This window comes from Gorilla gorilla, chromosome 15, assembly GCF_029281585.2.
Source record: "Gorilla gorilla gorilla isolate KB3781 chromosome 15, NHGRI_mGorGor1-v2.1_pri, whole genome shotgun sequence".
Classification (NCBI taxonomy): Eukaryota; Metazoa; Chordata; class Mammalia; order Primates; family Hominidae; genus Gorilla; species Gorilla gorilla.
In genome coordinates, this window is record NC_073239.2 from 122,231,723 (window position 1) to 122,249,873 (window position 18,151).

The window sequence follows — 18,151 nt, forward strand, 5'->3', positions numbered from 1 at the left end:
ACGCAGCGTGACGCACCGGCGCCGCGGCGGGTACGGGCTCGGGCGGGCGGGACGGCGCCCCCCGCGGCCGGGCCTGGCCGGGCTGCGCTAGGCTGGGCTCGGGCAGGGTCGCAGGGGCGGGGGTGGCAGGGGAGCGGGTGGCAGCCCCGCGGGTCACAGCGCCGCCGCCGCCCATGCTGCTGCCCCTAGCCTGCCTGCACGGCCGCGTCGCTCAGTGCCTGACCTCCTTGCTTTTGCTTGCAGAGCCGCTCCCGAGGCCCCGGCGCGGCGCGAGGGCGCGGGGCGCGGCGTCCACAGGCGCCGAGGCTGCCCCCGCCGCCCCGCCCGCGAAGATGGCGGCGGAACTCTACGCTCCCGCCAGCGCCGCGGCCGCGGACCTAGCCAACAGCAACGCCGGCGCCGCCGTGGGCAGGAAGGCCGGGCCGCGCAGCCCGCCCAGCGCCCCCGCGCCCGCGCCGCCGCCGCCCGCGCCCGCGCCGCCCACACTCGGCAACAACCACCAGGAGAGCCCCGGCTGGCGGTGCTGCCGCCCCACGCTGCGCGAGAGGTGAGCCCGTGCCCCGCGGCCCCCGCGCCCACGCCCCGCGGCCCCCGCGCCCACGCCCCCAGCCCGTGCCTCTACCTTTGCAGGAACGCGCTCATGTTCAACAACGAGCTCATGGCCGACGTGCATTTCGTCGTGGGGCCCCCGGGGGCGACCAGGACGGTGCCCGCCCACAAAGTAGGTAGCGGCGGCCCCTCTCGGAACGCGTGCCCCGTCCGCCGTGTGGCTGACCCGCAGCCTGCGGGAGAGCCAGGCTCACGGCGACGCTTTCTCCTCCCAGTACGTCTTGGCTGTTGGCAGCTCCGTCTTCTATGCCATGTTCTACGGAGACCTGGCGGAAGTCAAATCTGAAATTCACATTCCAGACGTGGAGCCCGCAGCCTTTCTGATCCTCTTAAAGTAAGTCCACTCTACTGGGGAAGGACGGTGGGTCCGTTTTAGGCGGCCTCCCGAGGCTTTTGAGGGGAAGCACACAGGAGCTGATGGACTCCTCTCCCAGGCCCAGCCCCGCAATGGGTGCTTGGGAGCCAGCCCCTGACGTGGGCCCTGCCTCGCCTAGGTACATGTACAGTGATGAGATCGATCTGGAAGCCGACACGGTGCTGGCCACTCTGTACGCTGCTAAGAAGTACATCGTCCCAGCATTGGCAAAAGCCTGTGTCAACTTTCTGGAGACAAGTTTGGAAGCCAAGAACGCCTGCGTCCTGCTGTCCCAGAGCCGGCTGTTTGAGGAGCCCGAGCTGACGCAGCGCTGCTGGGAGGTCATTGACGCACAGGCCGAGATGGCCCTACGGTCCGAATGCTTCTGTGAGATAGACCGGCAGACGCTGGAGATCATTGTCACTCGGGAGGCCCTCAACACCAAAGAGGCGGTGGTCTTTGAGGCGGTCCTGAACTGGGCCGAGGCGGAGTGCAAGAGGCAGGGGCTGCCAATCACCCCACGAAACAAGAGGCATGTTCTGGGGCGAGCCCTCTATCTGGTCCGAATTCCAACCATGACCCTAGAGGAGTTTGCCAATGGCGCTGCCCAGTCAGACATCCTGACTCTGGAGGAGACCCACAGCATCTTCCTGTGGTACACGGCCACCAACAAGCCCCGCCTGGACTTCCCCCTGACCAAGAGGAAGGGCCTCGCCCCGCAGAGGTGCCACCGATTCCAGTCTTCTGCCTACCGCAGCAACCAGTGGCGGTACCGCGGGCGCTGCGACAGCATCCAGTTTGCAGTGGACAGAAGGGTATTTATTGCAGGGCTGGGCCTGTATGGCTCCAGCTCTGGGAAGGCTGAGTACAGCGTGAAGATTGAGCTCAAGCGGCTCGGGGTGGTTCTGGCTCAGAACTTGACCAAGTTCATGTCAGACGGATCCAGTAACACCTTCCCGGTCTGGTTTGAACACCCGGTCCAGGTTGAACAAGATACCTTCTACACGGCCAGTGCCGTCCTGGACGGCAGCGAACTCAGCTACTTTGGGCAGGAGGGGATGACAGAAGTGCAGTGTGGAAAGGTGGCCTTCCAGTTCCAGTGCTCCTCGGACAGCACCAATGGGACTGGGGTCCAGGGTGGGCAGATCCCTGAGCTCATTTTCTATGCGTGAGGTGCCCGGGGAGGCTGCAGCGGGTCAGCGAGTGAGTGGAGGGGAAGTCAAGATGCTAACTGCTTCTTGACACCATGAAAGGCTGCTCTTAATTTTGTCTCTCTTTGACATGTAGTCAGCTGAAGCTTGACTGTCTAGAGACCTTTTCCACACAGCTAGAACGCAGGGATTGGAGTCTTAGGCATCTCTGGTACACTGGGGTGCACGTCTCAGGTGGAGGAAGATTTACGGCTCAAGACAGGCCCCAGATCCCCTCCCAGTGGCACCCACGCCACCTGCTTTGAGGGGTTGGATGTTCCTGCTACCCTCTTGGATTCTAAGTGGTTCCAAGCTTAACTTGAGACCTTCCCTTCAAATCTAAAATTGGCAAAAAGTCACTTAAAATAGTGGACTTCTGTAATAAACATTGCCTAAAATAACACCCACGTGTCAGTAAATGACTACAGCAGTTGTACAGTGGGGTATTCTCTTTCTCATGCAACAGAACAGCTCCCTCCCATCCCGAGGAGAAAACCTGTCATGCTGAACATGCTATGTGGTTAGGAGCAAACTGCGCCCTAGTGAAGCCCATCTGTCCCCTGGGTTGCTGGCTGGCTTCTGGGCCACCCTAGGAAACACCAGGTGCCTGGTTGTCTCTATGTCCTAATGCATCACTAGCACCTCAGAGTCCTACCCTATGAACAGATTGTCGGGGGAGCATTCTGCTGGGCCCAGCGTTCTAGACCCTGGGGACACAGTGTCACTAGCTGTGACACTGCTGCGGGACAGCCTGTTGCAGGAGTGGACTATAGGGTGAAACAGGCTCTCCCACCCCTTGTCTCTCTCCTCCCACTCTGCATACCCTGTAGGCAGTTGTTTTCTGGAAAACCTGTATGGCCCCTGAAAAGAGGGATGGCCCCTCTTGGCACCTGGCAGAGGGCATGGGCCGAGTGTATAGCCCCAGCCAGTGCCCCTCTGCTGCTGCAGCCCATGCTGCTCAGTCCTGTTGGTGACCCAGCCCCACCTGGTGCTTCTCTACCCAAAGGACATACGCTCCTAGATGCAAACAGGCAAAGTAAGAAAGGGGCCTCTAAGCGGGCCATGGAAACCAGTCATCTGCTTGGTAAAGAAAGGGTAGGTCAGAACCATCGGGCAGTGAGTGCTGTTTTGATCCTTTCCTTCTAGACTTTTCTACTAGGTTAGATTCTGCATGCATGAACACTGCTGCTGCCTTGAGGGGGAGACAGGACTTACCCTACACCTAACACACGTCAAGAAAGGCATACAGGAGTTTCACAAACTAGCACACAACACAGAACAAAAGTGGCAGAAAAACCACAAAAGAGGGCTATGGCTGGAAAGCACAACCAGGAGCTGCCCCACTGTCCCCATCTGTCCAGAGGCACCTGGTGCCACGTGTGTTCCTTAAACCTTGTCCACACAAGATGCTCCCAGCACGCAGCACTTCTGTTTCCCCGTCTACACCTTCCTGCCACCTGACAGGCACTGACAACAGGCTTTCTGGTTTTGCAGCAGAAAGCAAGCCCCAGGCCAGGTGCGGTCTCATGCCTGTAATCCCAGTGCTTTGGGAGGCGAAGGCAGGAGGATCGCTTGAGGCCAGGAGTTTGAGGCTGCAGTGAGCTATGATTGTGCCACTGCACTCCAGCCTGGACAACAGCGAGACTCTGTCTTAGAAAATAAGGCCCCACATTGCTGAGCTCCTAGCAGCTTTAAGAAACATTTCTTACCTTGAGGGGTCCCATGCTTGGACAGGATTTCCCTCCATTGTTCAAAGGACATTTGGCACGCTGGTCCCTACAGCAGCCTGCTGGACACCCCAGCATCTCACCCAGATGCCTACCTATGGCCGGCGCATTGATGCAGAGCTCTCTTGCCAAGAGAAGAAACGTCTTTCCCAGCACGTACACATTCACCTGAGATGGAGAGATCACAACCAGAAACAGCATTGGTATTTAAGGAAATGTTTGCTTTTTTTCTCTTAAAATGCATCTCTTGTGCAGTCTCTAAAGACTCCGATAGCCCGTGGAGCAGCCACCCCACACCCGCAAGCCTGGCTGGCCTCCCTTGGCTGCTGGGGCTCCCAGGGCCCTGCCTTCTTCCTCTAAGCTGCTGCTTTAGGCCATGCTGCCGTCTCGCCAATGATGGCATCTGCTTAGAAGAAAACCTGACTGCAAGGTCCCTCCCAGGGCGTCATCACATGGTGCACGCGGCATTTCATTCACAACTGCACACCCATGAACACAAAACCAGTTCTGTCCACATGTGCTCCCACCAGCCACACCTCCAGCCCAGATTCCGATGGGCCCAGGGGTCTTGGCCTCAGCCCCCATGCTGGGATTGAGATCTGTGTTCCTCAGTGACTCCCCTGCCCCCCGCACTGTTCCTACCTTAGGTCCAAATCCACACAGATCCTGTCACCCCTGCCTCGGCTACCTGCCATAGGGCAGTGGAGGTGAGGCCCAGACCGAGAAGGGCAACGCCGAGGGCTGGCAGTGATGGGAGCACCGCTGCTTGTCCTCAGCAAAACAAGGACTCTAGCCTGTGCGCAGACCCTGTGCACAGCCCTGCCGTGGGCCGAGTACCCCTAAGGAGCCCTGCTGGCTGAGGGAGGACACTTCTGAGCAATGTCTGCTGGCAGGTGTGGATGAGGTGCACAGCGGGAATAGCCTGGTCCCTACTGGAGCCTGCAAGAGCCCTGCCCACCCTTGGCTGTCTTCATCCCAGGCTTGCCCCTGGGGCCCCCAGGCCTCACAGGCTTGGCCAGTCTGACCCTCTGCCACTAGCCTCCCCCAAAGAATTCCCTCGCCTGACCAAGCCCGGCTCATGCGCCCTTAGACAAGTCCCCTTGTCCTGGCCCGCCAGTGGCACTTACAGGTGCTTGCTGACTCCAGGGTACTGGGAGACCTAAGGGACCGCACACAAAGGGGCCTGTCTGCGCTAGAGGCAGGAGACAGAGGCAAGAGCCAGAGGCAGCGCTTGTGGGGGATACCTCTGATCAGAGACCCTGCCTGCTGGGAGGGCTGGGTCCCCACAGCAGCTCCTCCTGGTCACCATCCACCCCAGTGGGGCGCAGCTTCCATCTTCTCCATTATATCCGAGGGCTCCATCACAAGGGCTGGTGGCTCACAGAGTGTGCCTTCTGAAGGAATTTCCCCTCCTCACAGTTTCTGGGGGTTCCAGGGATCCCTGGGGTCTGCTCACCAAACTGGGGGGCGTGTCAGCACATGCAGTGTGTGTGTGCATCCGCATGCAGTGTGCAGACATGCATGTGTGTACACACGCATACAGCGTGTCTAGGTGTGACTCACGCATGTCATGTATGAGTGCCCCAGCCCCTGTGCTGGGTTCCTGCCAGGCCCCTGCATCTTGATCGTCCTGATCCCACCATCTCTCTTTAAGCCACAGCAGAACCATGATCTGCTGCTGGCCTCTGCCTGCCCACCTCAAACTCCACACCCCCCAACCTTGTGTCCCAGAGACACAGGGGTCAATGAGACCTGAACACTGCAAGTGAGGAATCTCCAAAGGGCCTTTACATGGAAACTCACGTTTAAAAAGCCATGTGTGCAAAACGCATGCAGTTTTTTTGTTTTAGTTTGTTTGTTTTTGAGACGGAGTCTTGCTCTGTCGCCCAGGCTGGAGTGCAGTGGTGCGATCTCTGCTCACTGCAAGCTCTGCCTCCCAGGTTCACGTCATTCTCCTGCCTCAGCCTCCTGAGTAGTTAGGACTACAGGCGCCCACCACCACGCCCAGCTAATTTTTTTGTATTTTTAGTAGAGATGGAGTTTCACCGCGTTAGCCAGGATGGTCTCGATCTCCTGACCTCCTGATCTGCCCGCCTCAGCCTCCCAAAGTGCTGGGATTACACGAGTGAGCCACCGCACCTGGCCGCAGTTTTTTGTTTGTTTCCTTGAGATGGAGTTTCACTCTTGTTGCCCAGGCTGGAGTGCAATGGCGCAATCGTGACTCACTGCAACCTCCACCTCAAGGGTTCAAGCGATTCTCCTGTCTCACCCTCCTAAGTAGCTGGGATTATAGGCATCCGCCACGATGCCCAGCTAATTTTTGTATTTTTAGTAGAGACGGGGTTTCACCATGTTGGCCAGGCTGGTCTTGAACTCCTGACCTCAGGTGATCTGCCTGCCTCAGCCTCCCAAAGTGCTGGGATTACAGGTGTGAGCCACCGCGCCTGGCCTAAACACATGCAGTTCTTTACAGAGTTGCTAACGTGTATGAGGACCATTTATTGGAAATTTTCTTGCTAACAGTCTAACAGTGGCTGCTCCTTGAGGGCAGAGGTCAGGGTGGGGCACAGCCAGCTGCCCCCCCATCTCTCTTCCTGGGCAGCAGGTGGATTCTGCCTGCAGACTGCCCTCGTGGGTGTCTGATGAGCTGTGTGCCCAGGCCAGTGAACAACCTGGGTCTGCCCTAAGGCAGGGATCAAGAGGGAGACTCCATGAGCTCGCCATGGGACCATCTGAGTCCCCAGGAGCCTGACCACTTCCGGAGCAGCTGCCCTGGCCCTGGCCCTCACACTCATCTTCCCTGGAAAGTCGTGGGGTTGGAACCAGGGTCATGTGGTTTTGCCCTGCACCGAGCACAGAGCATCTGAAATGTGGACTTGCTGGATTATCACAATTCCAGCAGACCATTTTTAGCTTGACCACAAAATGTTTCAGCGGTAGCTTCTGAGTTGCCATTTATAAAGACAGCTGGGAGGACAAGGACCCCAGATGCCACCTGACACAGGCAGAAGCCTAACTGTGGGCTGCTGCCAAAGGCGGAAAGCCCCTGAGGACCAGAGGTGGCAGCACAGCCTGTGGGTGCCCAGAACCCCTGTGGGCACCTGGATCTGGACAGAGCTCCCTTTGAGGAGTGAAATCTACATGAATTCTGCACTGTGGTCACAACTGTTTTCAATATTTCTCTTTTTGAGTCCTCAGCAGCATGGTCACCAAGGACCTGTGGTGCAGCCCCCAGCACCGTCCCTGCAGAGCCTCGGTGCCCCCACCCTGTATCCTGTCTGCACAGGGGTCCATGGGGTTGGTCTTTCCACTCTGTCACTTTGTTCAGTCATGTGGAAAGAGAGAGGTAACTGAAAGTGCTTTCTGTGGTACCCAGAAAGTGAGTGTCTCCAAACAGACTGTAATATAAGATTTTTCTACAATTTAAAATGCATGCAAGAGGCCAGGTATGGTTGTTTATGCCTGTGATCCCAGTCTTAGGAAGGCCTTGGTGGGAGGACTGCTTGAGCTCAGGAGTTCAAGAGCAGCCTGGGCAACATGGCAAGACCCCGCCTCTACTAAAAATACAAAATAGCCGAGCATGGTGGTGGGCACCTGTGGCCCCAGCTACTTGGGAGGCTGAGGTGGGAGGATCGCTTGAGCCCAGGAGGCAGAGGTTGCAGTAAGCTGAGATCACGCCACTGCACTCCAGCCTGGGTGACAGAGCGAGACTCCATCTCATAAATAAATAAATAAATAAAATGCAAGGTCAAAAGACAATCTCCTATACCAAACTAGGTACTCACAAAAAATTTATTTAATTGAAAATAATCTCCTTTGTGTAGGACAAAAGTTCACTGTTCACCCAGGCCTAGCTAACACCCAACCGTGCCCAGCATTGGCAGGTGCCCTCCTGCCATGGAGACCCACACTCCCACAAGTCTCGGACTGTGACCCGCATGTCATGAAGGCCCCTCATCCTACAGACCAAAACTTCCTGACCGGGCAGGCAGCACAGACCGGCCACTGAGATGCGTGGAGGCACCTGGGGTACACCCCGGTCACAACCCCGGCCACAACCCCCAGGTCACAACCCCAGGTGGGGAAAGATGCAGGACGGAGGTTGTCTACCTGGAGCAGGTCGCTGAGGTCCAGGAGCATGTCTGCAGCAGGAGTCAAGGATCCTGTCGAGTGGCTGCAAGCTCAGGTTACTCGCCCACCTTCAAATGGGCAGGACCGCAGGACTGCACCTCCAGGGAGCTGGAGTCGCCCCTCCAAATATAAGCTCCACCTTTGATCAGGAAGGAAAGGTGGGATGGAAGCGAGGCGCGGCACGCTCAGGCCTCACCAGAACCTCCCAGCCCCAGGCACAAGTGAGACTTCTGTGAACCCAGTACCAGGACAAGGGACTGCAAGGAACGTGGAGCCAGGTCGGGGGAACCAGAAACGGTGGGGGCTTCCATCTGATCCTGGAGAGAGCGTGCACCCCCACACACCCGCCTGCCCAGTCAGGTGCCCACCATATGGTGGATCTGCTGCCCACACACAGCACAGAAGAGACAGTGGCACTCATGCTCCATCCCAAGGGCACTTGCTGAGCACCTATCAGGCGTCAGGCAGGCAGTCCTCCCGAGAGACAGAAACATAGACCTGGGGCCCCCTTGGTGAGTAGTGAGCCTGCAGGCACCACTGGGGGCTGCGCTCAAGAGACAGGTGTGGGGACCCCGCACAGGACCTGTCTTCACTCAGATGAACAAACAGGACCAAGAATGTGTCCTAAGTGATTCAAAACTCACATGGATACATAAGTTATCAAACACAAGTCACTGGTTAATACACCCTGCCAGACAGCTGAAGTGCACATCTCCCATGGGCCCACTGTAGCTTCGAGAAGTCACTAAGGACACCTCCTGGAGCTGGATCAGGAGTCCAGAGCAGGGGTCCAAAGGAAGATCCCCGGGACCAGAGCAGCAAAGCCCCACCACGCAAGAACCTCGCAAGCAGTCAGATGGTTAGGACGCCAGCCCACTCATCCATGCCCTGGGCTGGAGGCCCCTGACCTCTCTTGCAACTCCATGCAGAACAGCAAGGCCTCCCACCCTAAGAAGGTGCCAGGGCTAGGTACAGGGGCATTCCGACACAGAGCAGAACCCCCAGGACGGCTGGGACGTGAGCGGTAAGGCCCGTGAACAAAGGTGCATCTGAAGGCAGGCAGTCCCAGAGGGCCGAGACGATGGGCAGGACCGACTGCAGCACAGCCAACAGCCTCACAAGAGGCACTGAGAAGACCGGTGGCAGGGGTGGGGCCAGTGACATCAAAGAAACCAAAGGAAAGCAGTAAGAACTACCTGGGGAAACACCCGTGACAACCAACACACACGAACGGGAAAAGTGAACGAGGCCAGAAGGCTACACCCTGTGTGACTCCAAGCATACACCTTCCGGAAAAGGCAAAACTATGGAGACAGCATTAGGTCAGTGGCCACCAAGGGCTGGGGAAAGGCAGGGTGGGTGGGCCGAGAGGAGGGTTCCAGGACACTGCAGCTCTGCACCACTCCGCACTGGTGGGTTCACATATTGCATATTTGTGAAAACCCATAGAAGGCACAGCCCCAAGAGTGAACCTCAATGTGAACTGTGGACTTTTCTTACCAACAACTTGGCAAGACGGGCTCATCAACCATAACAAATGGACCAGCTAACACAAGATGTTAATAACGTAGGGAAATTGGGGATTGAAGGGGGTGTATGGGAACTCTGTACTTTCTACACAATTTTTCTATAAACTAAGACTGCTCTAAGAAATGAACTCTACTGGGCTGGACGCGGTGGCTCACGCCTGTAATCCCAGCACTTCGGGAAGCCGAGGTGGGTGGATCACGAGGTCAGGAGATCGAGACCATCCTGGCTAACACGGTGAAACCCCGTCTCTACTAAAAATACAAAAAAATTAGCCGGGCGTGTTGGCGGGCGCCTGTAGTCCCAGCTACTTGGGAGGCTGAGGCAGGAGAATGGTGTGAACCCGGGAGGCGGAGCTTGCAGTGAGCCGAGATGGCACCACTGCACTCCAGCCTGGGCGACAGAGCCAGACTCCGTCTCAAAAAAAAAAAAAAAAAAGAAATGAACTCTATAAGGCCAGGCGCAGTGGTTCACGCCTGCAATCCCAACACTTTGGGAGGCCGAGGTGGGAGGATCACCTGAGGTCAGGAGTTTGAGACCAGCCTGGCCAACATGGTGAAACCCCGTCTCTACTAAAAATACAAAAATTACCCAGGGGTGGTGGCGGGCGCCTGTAATCCCAGCTACTTGGGAGGCTGAGGTGGGAGAATTGCTTGAACCCAGGAAGCAGAAGTTGCAGTAAGCAAATATCGCACCACTGCACTCCAGCCTGGGCAACAGAGCGAGACTCAGTCTCAAAAAAAAGAACTCTATTTAAATAAGAAAAAGAATAAAGGCCAAAATAAAAAAAAGGCAAAACAATTCAACAGAAGCTTCATGAAGACAAAAAAAAAACAGCCAACAAGCACATGAAAAAGAACTCAACTGCATTAATCATCAGAAATGCAAACAAAACTGACAATGCAACGAGCCCGCGACGTCACTGAATGCCGGCGAGGATGTGGGGCAAGCATAGCTCACCCATGCTGCTGATGGAAGCGTGAAGTGGTACAACCACCTTGGGAAAAGGCCTGGAAGTTTCTTACAAAGCTAAACACACACCTCTGACCCACGTATTCCACTCCTAGGTATTTACCCAAGAGAAATAAAAACAGACGTCAGCCAGGTGCAGTGGCTCACACCCATAATCCAAGCACTTTAGGAGGCTGAGGCCAGCAGATCACCTGAGCCCAGGAGTTCAAGACCGGCCTGGGCAACACAGTGAGACCCTGTTTCTACAAAAAAATCCAAAAATTAGCCGGGTATGGTGACAAACACTTATTGTCCCAGCTACTCAGAAGGCTGAGGCAGGAGGATTGCTTGCACCCAAGAGGTCGAGGTTGCAGTGAGCTGTGATTGCACCACTGCACTGAGCTGGGGCCACAGAGTGAGACTCTGTCTCTAAAAATAAAAAGAAATATGTCCACAAAAAAACTTGTAGAAGAATGTTCATAGCAGCTTCATTCAGAAGAGCCAAAAATGGGGAGCAGTCCAGGTGTCCATTAATACAAGAATACTCTGGCTTGTATTCACACAGCAATACCACTCACCATACAAAACACCATGGGCGCCTCTCAAAACCATGTCCACCGGACACGGGGCGCACACCTGTAATCCCAGCACCTTGGGAGGCCAAGGCGGGCAGTCACTTGAGGCCAGGAGTTTGAGACCAGCCTGGCCTACATAGCAAAACCCTGTCTCTACTAAAAATACAAAAGATTAGCTGGACATGGTGGCGTGCCCCTGTAGTCCTAACTACTTGAGAGGCTAAGGCATTAGAATCGCTTGAACCCAGGAGACAGAGGTTGCAGTAAGCTGAGATGGAACCACACTGCACTCAGCCTGGGCGACAGAGCTACATTCAGTCACCAAAAAAAAAAAAAAAGCATGTGAAGTGACAGGGCACAGATCATATGATTCCATTTATAGGGCATTCTAGAACAGGCACAACTGGTCTGTAGTGCAAGGAAATGGAAACAGCGGTTGCCTTTTGCGGGGCTGGGACTGTTGGAAGGGGCATGAGGTCTGTCCACAGAGCCCTGCTCTGGGCTGACGGGTGACCGTTTGTCAGAACTCTCCAGATGGAGCAATTAGGGCCTGTGCATCTCACTTTAAGCCAACTTTACCTTCAGAGGAGAAGAAGATCCAGGAACGATGCTCACCCCTATTGACCTGATGGTCTGCCTGCTGAAGGGCTGTGTGCAGTACACAGACGTCTGCAACTTGCCTTGAAATGTGCCAGAAAATAAGACGGTGAGGGCAGCATAGCTTTGGGGAGCGGACCACAGGTGTGAGCGAGGGGACTCCACAATTCACTTCAACTTTGCAGGTGTTCGAACTTTTTTTTTTTTTCCGAGATGAAGTCTCGCCCTGTCGCCCAGGCTGGAGTGCAATGGTACAATCTTGGGTCACTACAACCTCTGCCTACCAGGTTCAAGCAATTCTCCTGCCTCAGCCTCCCAAGTAGCTGGGACTACAGGCATGCACCACCATGCCTGGCTAATTTTTTTTGTATTTTTAGTAGAGATGGGGTTTCACCATGTTGGCCGAGCTGGTCTCAAACTCCTGACCTCAGGTGATCTGCTCACCTCAGCCTCCCAAAGTGCTGGGATTACAGACATAAGCCACCAAGCTCCACAGAAAATTTTCTTAATAAAACAATGGGATAAGTGTGCATGTTTTTAAAAGGAGCTTCGAATTAAACATTTCACGAAGTTACAATTACTGCTTTCCTTGAAATGAAAATCACCTGGCACTTGATCTGCATTCACATGGCTCTATCAGGCGCTTTCAGGGAAGTTTCCAGACGATGGAAGCTCACTTATGTGCTTCCCTTGTGAGGATATCACATTCCCTCTGGCCAATCCTGGGAGGGCCCATTAATGCCTTTGGGGCCCAGCCTACAGGTCCCCCAGCTAATGAGCTCCCGGGGCTCTGGAGGTTCCCCTGTGCCCAGCATGGCTGGTACCTGTGTCCTCCCAGCAGCCCCTCCCTTTTGCTGAGCAGCTGCTTCTGACCATCTGGGAATCAGAAAAAAGTCTGCAGAGAAGAGGCCCTGTCTGCGGCCCCCAGGGTGCGAAAGCCTGGATTCTGCCAGCTGGGGCCTCTTTCTGCCTCCCTTCTGGCCCCTGCCACGCTGTGCCGGGTGGTCTTCTGCTCCGTGCAGCTGAGTGCCAGTCAAAGGGGAGACGCGTGAGCACAATGGAGGGCAGGTGACACAATGGCCTCAAAGGGCGCCAGACATTCCTGAGTGCGGCAGAGGCCCACGCGAGGCTCCCATCAGCAGATGACAAGGCCCAGAAATGGTCCAGTCATGACGGTGCAGCCCTGCACCCCACTGCTGTGCCATCAAACTATCCCGGCTCCAGGAACCAACCAGGCTTCCCCACCACAGCTGTGGACAACACAGCGAGGGGCCACTCTACTGTGAAGAGGATGGGGAAACTGAGGCCGCCCACACCCTGGCTGGCTGCACGATGCTTGCAGGGAGAAAAACCACAGATGGGTCCTGACTCAAACAGACACACTTTCCTTACGTGGAAAAGTTTACAGAGATTTACATAAGGCAGAACTAAAACTTAAAAAAACAAGAAATTTCTCTCAACAGCCTCACATACAAATGCTCTTACTGGATACCCAAAGAGAGAAACAAGGGAAAGTGCTCTTGTATATAGAGCCCCACAGGAAGGGCTGTGTCCACAACAGTCAGCAGGAGCCAGCAGGGGCCCCACCCTGAGTGGACACCGGCATTCCCGGCCCCATGGGACTGGAGAGGGGGACTGCGGTGCCCACACGGTGTGAGGACCAAGGAGCGAAACCCACACCTTCTGGAGAATGATGCCCAGCACTGCACCGGCCCACGGCTCACTGCCCCTACCCAGTGCCACTCACCTTCTGCAGGCCCCCCCTGCTCTGAGTGCTCCTCACCGGCAGCCAACACCACCTGGCACGGGAACACACTGCCTGGCTGAAGCTCCGTGTACAGCAGTAGCGCCCAGCCCCACCCCACCAAGGGCAAGGCCCCGCCAGCACTCAGCATACAGCACTCAGCGGCCGACCAAGCACCCACACAGGAGCCTGGCAGGCAGACTGGGCATCCTCAGGCCCCACACATGCCTGGACGGGGCTATGATGGATCCTAGCTTGGAATGGGGTCACTCACCCCAGAGCTCGGATGCCCTCAGCACCCCGAGAGCAGGACCCATCAAGACCCAGGGCCTAGGTCATGAGCAGCCCTGCCCTCCTGAACTTCCCAGAGACCACCTTGCTCCTCCGCCTGGTGGTGTGGCACAGAGCAGGTGCTCTGGGAGTCCCTGAATGACTGATGCGGGGTAGGAGACCTGCTGGCTGCCCTTTGTCCAGATACCTCTGACCTCCAGGGAAGAGCCAGTGGGTCATTGCTGAGCCTTGCCTATCCCCTGTACAGTGACTAAATCCCTGAGCCACTGCTGGCTGCCACACCCCACAGTGGGCTCCTGTGTGCAGTACACCCTGAATAATCTAGCCCCTCACTGCTGTCGTCATGCATGGCCTCTGTAAAGTTCAAGGGTACCCAGGTGCCTTCTCAAAGTTCCCTGCTCTGAAGACTGAGCCTCCCACAGAGCTGGGAGCCTGGCTTTGTCCCAGCCACACTGAGGTGGTCTCACGGATAATGCAGCTGCTATCCAGGCAGTCACCTGACGTTCCCAGCCCCTGGCTTTCAAGCGCACACATGCAACCAGGCACATGGATGGCCCCAGGAGGAGCTGAGTGGCACGGGTGTAAGGTGCAGTGTCTCAGCTCGGGCCTCCTTCCAATTCTCGCCAATTCTAATAAGCTGTCATAGTCTGGCAGTGCCAGGCCAGGATTGCCTGAGGACAGGAGTTCAAGACCAGCCTGGACAACATAGCAAGACCCCATCTCTATTAAAAAAAAAAAAGTGGCTGGGCACGGTGGCTCACGCCTGTAATCCCAGCACTTTGGGAGGCCGAGGCGGGCAGATGACAACGTCAAGAGTCCGAGACCAGCCTGGCCAATATGGTGAAACCCTATCTCTACTAAAAATACAAGTTAGCCAGGCATGGTGGCGGGCACCTATAATCCCAGCTACTCGGGAGGCTGAGGCAGGAGAATCGCTTGAACCAGGGAGGCAGAGGTTGCAGTAAGCTGAGATGGCACCACTGCACTCCAGCCTGGGCAACAGAGTAAGACTCCATCAAAAAAAAAAAAAAAATGTAGGAGCCTAGTGCTCACAGTCTCACTTGGCAAGGGAAGATAAGAGTTTACAGTTCAGTGGCTTCCGAGCCAGCCAGACGCGAGGGGCCAAGCTGCCAAGAGAAGAGGAAGCAACTTCAACAAGCGAGCAGGGCACAGTGCACTTAGTCCCTTTATGGCAGCTGCTGCCCCTGGAGCCACAGGCACCAGGCTGAGGCCCACCAAGCCCAGAAGTCAGCTCTGAAAGGCAAAAGAGCCGAGCAGGAAGTTCTGCAGTCCCGAGGTGCCAGGAAGGGACACCTGGGTCCTGCCACGATCCTTCAGCCGGGAACCAAGATGGACCAGCAGCAACTGGATCAGAGTGAGCTACCTGCATGCTCTCTGCTTGCTCAAGAAAAGTTAAATTCCTGGCCGGGTGTGGTGGCTCACGCCTGTAATCCCAACACTTTGGGAGGCTGAGGTGGGCGGACCACGAGGTCAGGAGATCGAGACCATCCTGGCTAACACGGCGAAAACCTGTCTCTACTAAAAATACAAAAAATCAGCCGGATGTGGTGGCAGGCACCTATAGTCCCAGCTACTCAGGAGACTGAGGCAGGAGAATGGCATGAACCAGGGAGGCGGAGCTTGCAGTGAGCAGAGATGGTGCCACTGCACTCCAGCCTGGGCAACAGAGTGAGACTCTGTCTCAAAAAAAAAAAAAAAAGAAAAGTTAAATTTCCTCTGGATGGAAAAGTATCCATCATCTCTGTAATATTTTACACCTAATATTCCAGCGATTCAATAAAAAATTACCAAGCATGACAAAAGACAAGACCAAACGAACAAAAACAAAAAGAAAATCAAGATAATAAAAACAGAACCACAAATGATTCAACTATTTGGCTTATCAATGACTTTCACCTAACTATGAAGAAATGAAGAATCTTACCAAAGAACTGGACTCTAATAAAAGGAGTCTTAGTGATGGCTCACATCTATAATCCTAGCACTTTGGGAGGCCAAGGCAGGAGAACAGCTTCTGCCCAGGAGTTCAAGACCAGGCTGGGCAACAGAGCAAGACACCATTCTCTACAAAAAATAAAGAGCCCAGGAGTTCAAGACCAGCCTGGGCAACATAGTGAGACCTCATCTCTATAAAAAATTGATGGCCGGGCACGATTGCTCATGCCTATAATCCCAGCACTTTGGGAGGCCGAGGTGGGTGGATCACGAGGTCAGGATATCGAGACCATCCTGGCTAACACAGTGAAACGCCGTCTCTACTAAAAATACAAAAAAAAATTAGCCAGGCATGGTGGCGGGTGCCTGTAGTCCCAGCTACTCGGGAAGCTGAGGCAGGAGAATGGCATGAACCCGGGAGGCAGAGGTTGCGGTGAGCCAAGATCGCGCCACTGAACTCCAGCCTGGGTGACAGAGTGAGACTCCATCTCAAAAAAAAAAAAAAAAAAAAAATTGAGTGGGTGTGGTGGCGCATACCTGTAGTCCCAACTACTATGGAGGCTGAGGTGAGAGGATTGCTTGAGCCTGGGAGGTCAAGGCTGCAGTGAGCTGTGACTGCACCACTGCACTCCAGCCTGGGCAACACAGCAATATTCCATCTCTTAAAAAAAAAATTAAGAAGTTAGTAGATGGGTTCAACACCTGATTAGATACAGCAAAAGAAAGGATGAGCAAAAGAGAGAAAGGCTAATATATGGAGTCCCAGAACAGGAAGAGAGAGTGGAGCAGAAACTTTATTTGAAAAGATACTACCCAAGATGTCTCCAATGTAGACAAAAGACATCAAGTCATAAGTTCTACTTATCCTTTTCTTTGTTTTTTTTTTTTTTTTTTTTTTAGAGACAGGGTCTCACTCTGTCACCCAGGCTGGAATGCACTGATGTCATCACAGCTCACTGCAGCCTTGACCCCTGGGCTTAAGTGATCCTCCTGCCTCAGCCTCCTGAGTAGCTGGGACTACAGGTGTGCACCATCACACCTGGCTAATTTCTTTTATTAGCCTAGGCTGGTCCTAAACTCCTGGCCTCAAGTGATCCACCCACCTCAGCCTCCCAAAGCGCTGGGATTACACCCATAAACTACCACACCCAGCCAAGTCACAAATCCTTGAACTTCTACAAAAAATAATCTGGATAAACACAAAGAAAACCAAATCTAGGTACATCAGAGTCAAACTGCCAAATCCAAACACAAAAATATTTCTTAGAAGCAGGTAGTGGGCCGGGTGCAGTGGTTCACGCCTGTAATCCCAGCACTTTGGGAGGCTGAGGTGGGCAGATCACCTGATGTCAGGAGTTTGAGACCAGCCTGGCCAACATGGTGAAACCCCTCTCTACTAAAAATACAAAAATTAGCTGGGCATGGGCCAGGCATAGTGGCTTACACCTGTAATCCCAGCAGTATTGGGAGGCCGAGGTGGGTGGATCACAAGGTCAGGAGATTGAGACCATCCTGGCTAACACAGTGAAACCCCTTCTCTACTAAAAATACAAAAACAAAATTAGCCAGGTGTGGTGGCGGGCACCTATATTCCCAGCTACTCGGGAGACTGAGGCGGGAGAATGGTGTGAACCCGGGAGGCGGAGCTTGTAGTGAGCTGAGATCATGCCACTGCACTCCAGCCTGGGCGACAGAGCAAGACTCCCTCTCAAAAAAAAAAAAAAAAAAATTAGGTGGGCATGGTGGCATGCACCTGTAATCCCAGCTACTTGGGAGGCTGAGGCAGGAGAATCACTTGAACCCAGAGGGCGGAGGTTGCAGTGAGCCGAGATCGCACCACTGCACTCCAGCCTGGGTTGGGCAGCGAGACTCTGTCTCAAAAAAAACAAAACAAACAAAAAACCGTGTGATGTAACGAAACTCACCTAGAGAGAAATTTATAGCCTCGAATGCTTATGTTAGAAAAAACAGGCCAGATACAATAGCTCACACCTGTAATCCCAACACTTTGGGAGTCCAAGATGAGAAGATAACTGGAACCCAGGAGTTTGAGACCAGCCTGGGCAATACAGTGAGACCCCATCTCTAGTGCACCTATGGTCCCGGCTACTCGGGCTGCTGAGGCAAGAGGGTCGCCTGAGCCAGGGAGTTGGAGGTTGCAACGAGCTAGGGTGGTGCCGCAGCGGTACAGCCTGGGAGAACAGAGCAAGACCCTGTTTCTAAAAAAGTTTTAAGAATTAATCAGTGTTACTTACATTAGGTAACAGATTAAGGGGAAAATGTACATGAAAAAATCATAGCAATAAGTACATTGGTGTTGGGTAAAATTCAGTATTTTTCATGACAAACACTCTTGGAAAGTTAGAAAGCAAGGTAACATCCTCAAGCTGGTAGAGAGTCCTATACACAAAAGCCTACCGCAGATAATACAGCGAAGGGCAGAAAACACCCCTCCTAGGACAGGAGGGAGCCAGGCACATCTCCCTCCCCAGGACCAT

The 18,151-nt window shown here is 54.5% G+C and overlaps 2 protein-coding genes across 3 annotated transcripts in view; one reads left to right on the forward strand and one right to left on the reverse strand.

Annotated features, from left to right (window-relative positions):
• BRF1 (BRF1 general transcription factor IIIB subunit) overlaps window positions 1-18,151 on the reverse strand; it is a 78,534-nt gene that overhangs the window by 27,724 nt on the left and 32,659 nt on the right. For both annotated transcript variants that reach the window (XM_019009457.3, XM_019009456.4), the window contains exons 4-5: window positions 7,992-8,023; window positions 3,977-4,049 (exon numbers count right to left, since the gene is read on the reverse strand). In XM_019009457.3, the coding sequence (XP_018865002.1) occupies window positions 3,977-4,049; window positions 7,992-8,023 (105 nt within the window). The remainder of the gene's footprint in view (window positions 1-3,976; window positions 4,050-7,991; window positions 8,024-18,151) is intronic.
• On the forward strand, window positions 2-2,557 carry BTBD6 (BTB domain containing 6). Its single transcript, XM_004055798.5, has 4 exons — window positions 2-547; window positions 631-721; window positions 825-943; window positions 1,104-2,557. The coding sequence occupies exons 1-4, from the start codon at window positions 174-176 to the stop codon at window positions 2,134-2,136; spliced, it is 1,617 nt and encodes a 538-aa protein (XP_004055846.3). The 5' UTR covers window positions 2-173; the 3' UTR covers window positions 2,137-2,557.